This window comes from Podarcis gaigeae, assembly GCF_964106915.1.
Source record: "Podarcis gaigeae genome assembly, chromosome: 7".
NCBI lineage: Eukaryota > Metazoa > Chordata > Lepidosauria > Squamata > Lacertidae > Podarcis > Podarcis gaigeae.
This window is the reverse complement of record NC_139683.1, coordinates 33,613,977-33,626,193: the sequence shown is the minus strand read 5'-3', so window position 1 is coordinate 33,626,193 and position 12,217 is coordinate 33,613,977. Positions and strand designations below refer to the sequence as shown.

Below are 12,217 nucleotides of genomic sequence, written 5' to 3'. Positions count from 1 at the left end.
CCATTATTTAGACAGGAAGGCCTGTATAATTAAGAAATTCTAGTTAAGAAAACACACAATAATTTATATGTGAATAATTGCACTTTATTCATTTTGCTGAAAAACAGAATTAAGTGACTTGGTCAGATTTTATGAATTTACTCTTGCTATGCCGAAGTACTCAAAATATCTTTTGCCAAGAAAAAAAATATTGTGTTGACAATTTGGTACTTCTTTAGAGGGAGGGCACAAGAACATCAGCCTCACACTTATTATTGTGTTTTGTCTATAAACTGCTTTTCCAACTGAAGCTGGGAGAATTTTCATTTGCTGCAAAAGAAGAAGAAAATATTAAATAAGCTGGTATCTGAAAACATTACCATTTAAAACAAAAGTTTTTTGATGCAAGACGTTAAGCAGAAAGTGATTTACAAGCACAACTTTAATCTCAATTTTTTCTGTTAGTATATTGCATCTTTCAAAGATTATCAATTTGGGAATATGATTTTTTAAAAAACAGTAATCTGAATATTTTTTTAAAAGCCCATTAAAACTATTTGAATATTAGTGAGGCATTTAAGTATTTTGACAAGTTATCCTCTATTAAAGTTCCAAAATGCTGTTTTTCTAAATAGCAGGAAGCTTAACATTTACAGTTCAGAGATGTTCTATGATTATTTATGATCCAGTGAATTCTCTTGGGCTTTGTTTTGATGCAGTATGCCCATAACCTAGGACTGAGTTGCCAATAAAGGCAGCGGAGATGAAAAAGTAAAGGCAGCATTTCCCCCATTCCATTGCTGGGGCGAGGATATCTTTGTAAGCACCCTTTTCCTTACTTGGGAGAGGAAGAGTGCTGGGGTTTTTTGTGCCCAAACGTGTGTGTGTGTGTGTGTGTGTGTATGACTGCATTTGTGTGTGTTTGAAACAGAGTGCTGTGTGCCAGCATGTGCGGTGAGGATGCGTGTGAATGCTGGGGAGCGGGGAAGTGTGCTTGTGCCATCTGTATGGGTGGAGTGTGTATGTGTGCATGCGAGAAAACACTGAGCACACCCACTACTGGCATATGTCCCTCAGGAAGGTGACTGACAGTCATTGTAACCCTTGGGCTGAATACAGTTAGCCACCCCTGATTTAAATAAATAAAATATGTGTGTCCACAGTGTAGAACTATTCAAAAGGCTCTGTGCAGATCTGGGTCTCTGAATTCAAGCAAAAAAAAAAATCATTTGGGAACAAAGAATTTTTGCATTAAAAACACCTTATTGGCATGATGGACAGCTATAGTATACAGTGGTACCTCTGGTTATGTACTTAATTCGTTCCAGAGAAACTGTTCTTAACCTGAGGTACCACTTTAGCTAATGGGGCCTCTGCTGCTGCCGCTCTGCTGGAGCACGATTTCTGTTCTCATCCTGAAGCAAAGTTCTTAACCCGAAGTATTATTTCTGGGTTAGTGGAGTCTGTAACCTGAAGCGTATGTAACCTGAAGCGTCTGTAACCCGAGGTACCACTGTACAAGCATCCAATAGTACATTCCAGATCTACCTTCTGCCCTCCCCTGGGCTTAGACACAGAAAAATTCTGGAAAACTGGATCATAAACATGCTGCTGGAATACAACAGATGTGTGTTAAAGACAAAGCCACTTACACACTTTCCCTTCTTTTTTTAGTTTCTTCAAGTGATGGCTGAGGTTAATCTCTGCAGCTTTATGCAAGTGTTCAGGTGTGTCCTAGAGAAAAAATAATTAAAAACACATGAACCACACGTTTAGGAAGCAGTCTTATATACACTATCTGTAAGGAAGTTCAACTGGGATAAAAAAAGAAGAGTCTTATTTCTGAGTTGAGATGTATAAGGTTGAACTGTTAAATGGCAACACTATTAAAATGGCATCTTGGTAATTTCATTTCAGTCAGGATTTTAAAAAGTCACACAAGCACACTAATGCCAAGTTAAAGAACAGAACAGAGCCAAATGTTGAACTAATTAAAGCACTCTTGGGGGTTTCCATCTTCTTGACAAACAGATAAAGGAAAAAAGCGGTATGATTGCAGTACCTATTCATATATTTATTAGCAGGGAAATAAAGAACTGCTTAGGCTCACACAAGAAGCTTGTGTTAGCCCAATGTAATTTTTGACATTTATTATTATTATTTAATATATATTCATACTTCGCCTTTTTCCCTGACAAGACTTAAGGCAGCTTCCAGGAAAAAACCAAGAACCGCTAAAAACACAGGAAAAATCCATAATTAAAATTAAAATACAACAGAATTAAAATTATATGCAAATATAAAATATGTTTAAAACATACCAATAATTATAATAAAAACAGCACGACAACAGCCCTTTGATTAAAAGCAGTCAATTCCCAAAGGGCTGTTGAAAGAAATACTTCACCTGCCAACATGGACAGCAAAGAGGGAGCCAGTCTAGCTTCTTTAGGGAGGGAGTTCCAAAGTCTGGGAGCAGCCACTGAGAAGGCCATTTTTTATATCCCTACCAAATGTGCTTGTGAGGGTGGTAAGACCAAGAGATGGGCCTCCCTGTAATGTTTCAAAACCTAGGCAGGTTTGTATGAGAGAATACGATCTTTCAGATAGCTTGGACCTCAGCTGTGTAGGTCATTTCCAATGTTTTGAATTGTGCCTGGAAACAGACCAGTAGCCAGTGAAGCTGTTGTATCAAGGGAGTCATATGCTGCCTATAACCAGCCCCAGTCAACAATCTGGCTGCAGCTCTTTGACTCCATTGAAGTTCTGAGGACTTTTCAAAGCCAGCCCCACAAAGAGCACGTTAACAGTAATCCAAACAGGATATAGCTAAGGCATGTGTCACTGTGGCCAAATCAGACATCTTTTCTCCAGATAACTCCTCCCCACACCAGATTACGAACTGCTATTTAAATATTTCCCTCAGTTTCAGAAGCAGTAAGCGATCAAGCACTGGGGAGATGGGCAGATATAAAGAACCAAACACAAACCTGAAGCCTCCTTGGACTCACAGAATAAATTACACCATTATTTGGATTTGGGCTATTGTCATTATATTTATACTCCAGCTTCCCCCGCAATATCTGGTAATCACATGTATTATTATTATTTTATTTTACAGACTTGTGTGTGTTCATAGTATTAAGTACATGAGCGCCTTCATCATGTTAATGTTACTGTCCTCAAGCAGCCTTAGTGTGAGAGAAAGAGAGAGAGAGAGAGAGAAAGAGAGAGAGAACTGTGCAAATGTATTCTTCCCATAATTATAGTTATCATATAAAAAACACCGCTGAGCTTCTGCTTTTCTTCCCTGGCCAACTGGTAGTGGACAACAGACTATGGATTGCTTGATATTGTGTTATTGTTTTTATTTTGAATATATATCTATATCTATATCTATATCTATATCTATATCTATATATATATATCTATATATATAGTGGTTTGATATTTTGATTTTGTTCTGTGATCTGCCCTGAGACCTCCAGGTACAGGGTGGTAAGTAAGTAAGTAAGTAAGTAAGTAAGTAAGTAAGTAAATAAATAAAGGGTCCTAGGCTGGGCTGGATGAATCCCAAGCCGGAATTAAGATTGCCGGAAGAAATATCAACAACCTCAGATATGCAGATGACACAACCTTGATGGCAGAAAGTGAGGAGGAATTAAGAACCTTTTAATGAGGGTGAAAGAGGAGAGCACAAAATATGGTCTGAAGCTCAACATCAAAAAAACGAAGATCATGGCCACTGGTCCCATCACCTCCTGACAAACAGAAGGGGAAGAAATGGAGGCAGTGAGAGATTTTACTTTCTTGGGCTCCATGATCACTGCAGATGGTGACAGCAGCCACGAAATTAAAAGATGCCTGCTTCTTGGGAGAAAAGCAATGACAAACCTAGACAGCATCTTAAAAAGCAGAGACATCATCTTGCCAACAAAGGTCCGTATAGTTAAAGCTATGGTTTTCCCAGTAGTGATGTATGGAAGTGAGAGCTGGACTATAAAGAAGGTTGATCGCCGAAGAATTGATGCTTTTGAATTGTGGTGCTGGAGGAGACTCTTGAGAGTCCCATGGACTGCAAGAAGATCAAACCTATCCATTCTGAAGGAAATCAGCCCTGAGTGCTCACTGGAAGGACAGATCGTGAAGCTGAGGCCCCAATACTTTGGCCACCTTATGAGAAGAGAAGAGTCCCTGGAAAAGACCCTGATGTTGGGAAAGATGGAGGGCACAAGGAGAAGGGGGCGGCAGAGGACGAGATGGTTGGATAGTGTTCTCGAAGCTACCAGCATGAGTCTGACCAAACTGCGGGAGGCAGTGGAAGACAGGAGTGCCTGGCGTGCTCTGGTCCATGGGGTCACGAAGAGTCGGACACGACTAAACAACAGCGAGTTCATATGCTTTGTATGTGGAAAGTCCAGGTTGAACCCCTGGCCTCTCCAGTTAGGATTGAGAAAAAACCCTGCCTGAAGGTCTTGAATACCATTGTTGCTCCGTGTAGACAACCCTGAGCTATATGGACCAACAATCTTAACTAGAGATGAGGCAGCTTCTGTGTCCCTAATATTTTTGCTGGTGTATCAGCTTAGGAAGCCTTGATCACATAGCAGTAATACCGCATACTGTACAAATTGCATTTTCTGCTTTTCCTGAAGAGGGTCTGCAAAAATAATTTTAGTTCTGGGGAAAAAAGGAAATTGATGAAATTCTTAATGTCCCAACTAAAAAGTTTAGATACAGGACAGCTTCCAATTTGCCTTGCTACAGTGAACACATACACACGTCACTTTTTCCTTGTCATAGAAACTACGATGTTTGTGAACCATTCATTTTATTGTGACTGCTTCTACTAGGGAAATTAAACATCTTATTCCTAATTCAAAAGTAAGAGTCAGTTAGACAGCTACCTTGTATACAATTTTCACAAGTTCCTGTGTTGTAAGAGATTTTTCAGCATTCTCTTTCAAGACATTGAGGATTTGCTGTTCCCGTGCATTTCGGTGAGAAATGTACTCTTGAATTTTAGCTCTTGCCCCTTTTACTACTGGGCCATGTCCTGTAAGGGGAAAAAAGTGGTTAATATAGAAAAACTACAACAACGATACACGTTTACAATCTCTACTTCTGCTGCAGTATTTGTTATTATGATGTTCAAAGCAAGTGGCATAGCTGTCACGTATGGTTCCAGTATCTTCTGATTTTGCTGGTGTCTGCACCAGTAAGTTTAGAGGTATTATTACTTTCTTACCCTAGCAGTTGCATTAGATCACCACAACACTAAAATTTTGAAACAAAAACAAACAAAAACAAAACAGTTTAAGAGCAAAGCCTTTACGTTAATATTACTATGATTTCCAGTTTAGGGTGTCATCAGACAAACACATACTCAGAGGAGACTCATTGAAACCATGTCTATTGATCTCAACAGGCCCGCTTCCAAGTTCATCAGATACCACCCCATATCTTTAACATCTCCTCTATAGTCACTTTTAAGCACTGAACTCTGAATTGTTAGGTCAAATGTGAAGAAAAATGTTGGCCCTCTAGTGGCCAAAGGACTTTTCACAACTCAGACCATTAGTACACACCTACCCTAGGAAATGGTCATGTGCTATCTATGTATGTGGCAATTTGCAAAGAACAGGTATAGTTAATTCCTTCCTCAATGGACTTATAAACTAAAATAGACACTGAGAGACAAAAGAAGACGGGAGGGGGTAGCAGAGGTATCAGTAGGTTGAGGACTAGTATGTGATTACTTAAATTGCACATATTTTGGCTTAGTTATGTAGTGTGAGGCTTCCTGCAACAGGTGAATCTCAAGGAGGGACTTAAGGGAAGTGACTGCACGAAGGCATCTTGGGAGGCACTTCTAGTCATAAGGGGCATCAAAGGAAAAGGACAAAGTCATTGCAGAGATCAGGAGCTCTCTAGACAGCTGAAGGTATCAGGCACCTGGTTGGCCACTAAGAGAACAGGATGCTTGGCCTGATCCAGAAGGCTCTTCTTTAATTCAGTATGACATTTTGTCATCAGTAGTTTGAGCACTGCAGAGATTCCAATGGTAGATGTTAGGCAACAAAAAAGTTACCGAATCAGTCTGTGTCCATATATTTCAACAAGGATTCACAGATAGATGGCACCACAATGCATCTTCTCTATTTTGGCAGTTACATTTTATGTATCCTCTCGATAATTTTCAATAGATTCTAGGAAACTATGGGTGCTATCCAACAAAGTAGTTCTGATAGCACAAGGATTTCTATTTGCCAAGAGTGTTGGGGAGAAACTCAGAACAAATTTAGGGAATGAGAGGAGAGGGAATGCACAGCCAGAAGCCCTTGTGCTAATGGGACTATTTCACTGCATATTGCACTAAATGGTTTGCAATAAGGCCCATAAATCTAGGATGCACTCTGGCAACATACAAGACTTTTTAAAAAAATCAAACGTAGTGCAAGTTCAGGCAGCAATTTCAGCTTATTATGAATAGGAAAGCTAAAGCATCACAAAACACATTGTAAACAGGATTCAAGAGACACAGGAGACCTTCTCTATGCTTGCTGTAACCTGCCATGAAAGGACAACAATCAACAGAAGGATCAGAGGGCTCTGGCGATGTAGAGCAAAGGATTAGGGATTTTGAACAACAGTTCTAGTCATAAGAACTGTACCAGAGGAGGTCAAGAAGTGGTGTGTTATGAATTCAGGTCAAATGTGGAACTAACCAGGGTAAATTAAGTCAGCTTTCACTTCTAGGAGCTTTTCTAACGATTTCATGTAATCATAAAGGTCTTCAAACACTGCTGTTCCTTCTCCTAAAATGCAGTCACCAGAAAATATAGCATTTTCTTCTAGGAGATGTAAAGCCATGTGGTCATCTGTATGTCCAGGGGTATATAATACCCTGCAGATTGACAAAAAAAGATTATTAAACTCATACCTGACCTTTCCACAATAGAGCCCTCAAGGCATCTGACAAGAAATACAAATACATATAAAAAGCATGAAACATGAAGCTTTAAGAATCTGTGGTAGAGTTAAAACTACTTGAATAAGGCAAAGGCCTATCTAAACATGAATTTTCATTTGTCTTTGGAAGTTAACAGAGACAGGCTTGTGTTCCTGCTAAAGGCACTTGTGATGTTTGTGGGACTTGGAAAAGCAGTCTTCCTGAAGAACCCAAGAACTCAGACAGGTTTGGGTCCAATCCAAACCCAGATACACACAATTTTCCTAAATATATAGTAGATAATACCATGATAAAATACATAATTGCGCCAATATTAAAAATCTTGCACATGAAAGAGAAAATCTTCATACAGTGGTCAATGTGCAGAAGTTATCAGTTACCTCAGAGTAGCTCCCTCTGTCTTTAAAAGATCTCCATCTCTAAGGTATGTATACTTTTGCTTTCCTTCTCCTATTATTTCTTCCGAGTGTGGGTTACGTGGAAGTTTGCTTATGCAGTACTCAGAAGCTAGTTTTGAAAAGAAATGTGGCATTAAATATGTTTTAGAAGCAGCTTAGTCACACATTATTTAAAATTTCCTGAAAAATCACAGTATCTTAGTTTTTAAACACAAAAATAAAAAAGCAGCATTACTTTATTTTACATGTTGTAACATTGCTCCCAAAAGTGCATGCTGACATTGTTTTACAGACATTTGTCATATAAATTGCTCTTAAGAAATGAATGAAAAGATTCTGGAATGAAATAAGGATAAAGTGTGCCCCAGCAAATGCTTATAGGAGGAGAGGCAAATGATTCATAGGACCTGGGCTAACATTAGCACAAGGTATGAAACATGACTGCTTTTGTTTAGATGCTTGGGCCAATAACCCAGAGTCCAGTGTGTTTAGGAGACTCTTGCTCTCTTTAATGGAAAGGCAGACTGCTTCATCTCCCAATGGTGCATGTTCTGTAGCTTTCTGCTGAAATCCTGTAACTTTTCATATCACTCAGGCCTCTTCAGACTGGGGCTGGTTTTTGCAGGTGTATTCTGTAACACGTCATTGACTCAGTCATAGTGCATCAGTGATGGATTTACACTGGATCAGCCACACATCATTCCAATTTGCTAGTTGTTCTGCAATGCTTCCCCGACACATAATTGCTGTCTGTAGGGGCACTCTTGCACGACAGCACAACAAACACTAGAATAGGATTTTGGCAGGAATGTACAGGACATACACCGATTCCAAGTAAAGCAGTTTGACCACCTCAGAACTTTTGCAGAAGCAAACAGTACTGAAAGCAGGATTGCATACAATTATCCTGGTACCATTATGAACGGAATGCACAACAGAAAGAGCATCTGGAGAGACCCCAAATGTTCCCCACAGATGGCAATAATGCAGTAATGCTTGGGAACCATTGAAGAACTACTAATGAAATTATGTGTGGACTAATGCACTATGACTCTGTCAATGACATATTGCAAAAAGACACCTGTGAAAAATTCCACCAATCTGGAAGGGCCCTTGCCTTCCATGCACCCACACTGTCTCTTAGTTTTTCTTCTTCTACAGGTTAGGGGTAATGTTAAAACTAATGGCAACTTGGCGGCCATAACGACCAAGCAATGCCCTGCCAACAAGCTGTCCTATACACTTTACATTTGGGTTGAAAAGAATGGCATACATTTGGTAGTGATGGGTTGACAGATAAAGGATGTAGACGCACACACACTTAGTTGCCCAGGGCAACTTTTTATACCATTATGATGCTAACAAGAGAAACAGTTTTTATGAGTAAGCATGCAAAGAAATGGCTTTGCAAGAGGTCTGGCCAATTTAAAACGCGCAAGTTAAATTTCCTGACTTTATAAGCATAGCAAAGCAGTCTTGTTTTCACTTCATGAGCTGTTTCCCATGAAACGTACTGAAACAATTAACAATAAAACATTAACAATAAACACATACAGTTAAACCTCAGAACTCCAACGACTCCATTGCCAAACGTTTCAGTTCCCGAATGCCAAAAACCCGGAAGTAAGTGTTCCGGTTTTCAAACAATCCTCGGAATTCGAACGTCCAAAGCGGCTTCCGTTTGAGTGCAAGAAGCTATTGCAACCAATCGAAAGCTGTACCTTGGAACTCAAACGTTTCAGAAGTCGAACGGTCTTCCGGAACAGATTACATTCGGGTTCTGAGGTTTGACTGTATTAAAAAAACAATTACAAATAGCTACACAGACTAATGTACTTTATATTGCAAAAACTGTTACCTTGCTGGTTTTACTTATAGCCTGTGAAGTAAACAATCAACTATGTAGAAGTTAGTTGCCAGCATTCAGTGTTTACCAGCAATAATTTTATTACTTTATCTTTCTGCTATTTAACAGTATTTAATGTCAGATTGAAGTACTGAAAAACATCTTGGATACATTTTGTATAAAAAACAGAATATAGACATTTTAGACAACAACAAAAATAATGAAACTGCTTACTAGTGGGAAAGTTTTTACAAATATCAGATATGCCTCCTGTGTGATCTTGGTGCCAGTGTGTTACTAAGATTTCCTGAATTGAGATGCTGAATTCGTTGAATGCTTGATTCAAACAGCCAATATATTCAGGGACAGCTGGTTCTCCTGTATCAATAAGGATCCTTCTGTATTAAAGACAGAATCGCACCCCCCCCCCCAAAAAGACACCATAACTGGAAAAGTCAAAGCACAATTAATAGAAAAGTAAGGTTGGATCCTAGTACAAAATGTCTGTGACATGGAAAGCAATATTTTCTTACTCCAGAACATCACTGCATCCTTACACAAGTGGGAATCCTGATGGATCATTTCTCAAAAATAAAGGTTCGCTCTTCTCACTTGGGAGGTCTTCTGCTTTTTTCACAACACCTGCAGCTGCTTTACATCTAATGACACCCTTTATCTCAGTCCTCAGCGCATCTTGGCTGCAAGTCCTGAAATACCTGCTCCTTGCCCTGTAGGCTTTTTCTTACCTGGCCTGGGTAGGCAGGGCCCAGACTGACTCCAGCTACCAAAGATGAGGCTGCTGACCAGACTCTTGGGCTGCGATGTTGTTTGGGGTTTTTTGTTGCGGGGTGTGTGTGTGCACGCGTTGTTACTGGTTTTTTTGGTGCAGTATCTTTATTTGAGATCTTGTCCTGGTTTATGTGGAAACTCTTCAGTTTGGTGAAAGATTTTTTAATGTTTTGTTTGTTTATGACCACTTTTGTTATGTTGCAGTTATGCATTCTTCTCATGTTGAAAGCCACCACCTTGATAATGGTTTGAACTGTGGAAAGGCAGCATACAAATAAAATGATGCCTGTCAGTATTCACTGACTGGCAGCAGCAGCAGAGATCTCATTGTGGATCTTTCCTAATCCTACCTGGAGATGCCTGAGGTTTGAACCTTGGACCTTCTGCAGGCAGTGCATGCGCCGTACCAACTGAACTCGTGAAACATGGGGGGCTCACTACATAAATGTGTGTTTGTGTTTGTGTGTATTTATGCACTCACAAAGGTATGTATGCGTGGGTGGTGCTGTGGTGTAAACCACTGAGCCTCTTGGGCTTGCCTGATCGGCAGTTCGAATCTGGCAACGAGTGAGCTCCCGTTGTTCTGTCCCAGCTCCTGCCCACCTAGCAGTTCAAAAGCACATCAGTGCAAGTAGATAAATAAGTACCGCTGCAGTGGGAAGGTAAACTGTGTTTTTGTGTGGTTTCTGTCACGGTATTCCGTTGCGCCAGAAGCAGTTTGGTCACGCTGGCCACACGACCCAGAAAGCTGTCTGTGGACAAACGCCGGCTCCCTCGGCCTGAAGTGAAATGAGTGCTGCACCCCATAGTTGCCTTTGACTGGACTTAACCGTCCAGGGGTCCTTTACCTTTTTACCTTATGTGCTCACACACACACAAACACACATGTATATGTACAGATACACACACACACGCCTACTCTGGTGAGGAAGAATCCCCACCTGTTGAATTTCTGCCTGCCTATGCAGCTATTACGGGCAAAGGATGCCCTGCCCATGAAACAGTTATCCGAAGCCAGCTCCAAATCGCTACTTTAGCAGCAGGGTAAAAGGGAACTATAAGCCACTCTCTTCCGCTGGCCCCTCCTGGGGAGGCCGGCGGGGGCTGCTACGTACCTGGGGCCGGTCCCTACCAGGTAGGTGTTCGTGCCCTGCAAGGTCATCGGCCCCGGGTTGCAGCCCAGCACGCGGACCACCCGCGACGACAGCCTCTCCACCCGCGGCAGCACAGACACCATCTTCGCGGCGGGGCTTCTTCCAGCGGCTGAGCGGCCGAAACGTAGAGATAGGAATTCTGTAGAGGTGCTACCGCTAAAGAAGCAGCTTCCTGGTTACCTCCGACACTACTTCCCACCCGCCTCCCTGGGCAGGAGTGAGAGCTTACAAGAACCCTCTGGATTTTAGGGTAGATGTGATGGGTGTGTGTGTGTGTCTAACGCCCAGAAAGAAAGAAAAAGCAGCTGCATGTTCATGCACTTTCAAAACGCAGGCTTTCTTACGAGCCTTGTTTTCCTCCGAAAGCGTTTGAGCGTTTTAGAGATCGCAGCTAATATCACAGTATACTTGGAGAGCGGGGAGATGTGGCGGAGTTAAAGCGGCTTTTGACAGCCCCTGCAGTGTAGGGCAGCATATATTGTAGGTTAGAAGTGGGGCTGGTTTGGATTTCCCATCCAAAAGTCGCTGACACAAAACTCTTCTCAGAGCGCAGGAGACGACCTAAGAGCGCAGAATAAGACGACCTAAGATGGAGCACGAATCCTGTCTTCTTTGTTGTTTCCATTCGTGAGGGGGATGAGAGAAGGGAGATGATGACAGGTACCGCTAAAATCCTAATTTTTCTGTCACTTCAGTTCTGACGGTGAACAAAAATGGCGTCGAAAACTAACCCGGAAGCTGGCCACTCCGTGTGACTCTACACTCGAGTCCCCGCACAAACTGCTTCTCCCAGCGGGGTTTGTTTACAGTCTCACGCTTGACAGAACGGGGCGTTCTAAGTAACGCACTGGATTTAACTGCGTGCAGTTAGCGTGTGTATTTTAAATTTTACTTTTGCCCATTTCCTTAAATGTGCCTCTCTTCCTCCCCTCTCCTCTCCCAAGAGCAATACATAACGCTGCTCCACTGAACCGGGAAAGCAAGGAAAAATACGATTACGCTTAAATTACTCCAGAATTAATTTCTGGAGATTTAGCTGTAGCAAAACAGCAAGGAGTCTGGTGGCACCTCAAAGGCT

At 41.3% G+C, this 12,217-nt stretch overlaps 1 protein-coding gene across 2 annotated transcripts; it reads right to left on the bottom strand.

The window, feature by feature from the left end:
* Positions 1–62: 62 nt before the first annotated feature.
* Positions 63–11,264, bottom strand: LACTB2 (lactamase beta 2). 2 transcript variants are annotated; one of them, XM_083748047.1, is made up of 7 exons: positions 11,101–11,264; positions 9,431–9,591; positions 7,333–7,459; positions 6,708–6,886; positions 4,887–5,035; positions 1,632–1,713; positions 63–309 (listed from the first exon to the last, which is right to left on the bottom strand). In XM_083748047.1, the coding sequence occupies exons 1-7, from the start codon at positions 11,220–11,222 to the stop codon at positions 266–268; spliced, it is 864 nt and encodes a 287-aa protein (XP_083604173.1). In that variant the 5' UTR covers positions 11,223–11,264; the 3' UTR covers positions 63–265. The 2 variants fall into 2 exon arrangements, with proteins under 2 accessions (XP_083604173.1, XP_083604172.1); XM_083748046.1 differs by having other exon boundaries at positions 9,431–9,594; positions 11,101–11,263.
* Between the last annotated feature and the right edge of the window lie 953 nt (positions 11,265–12,217).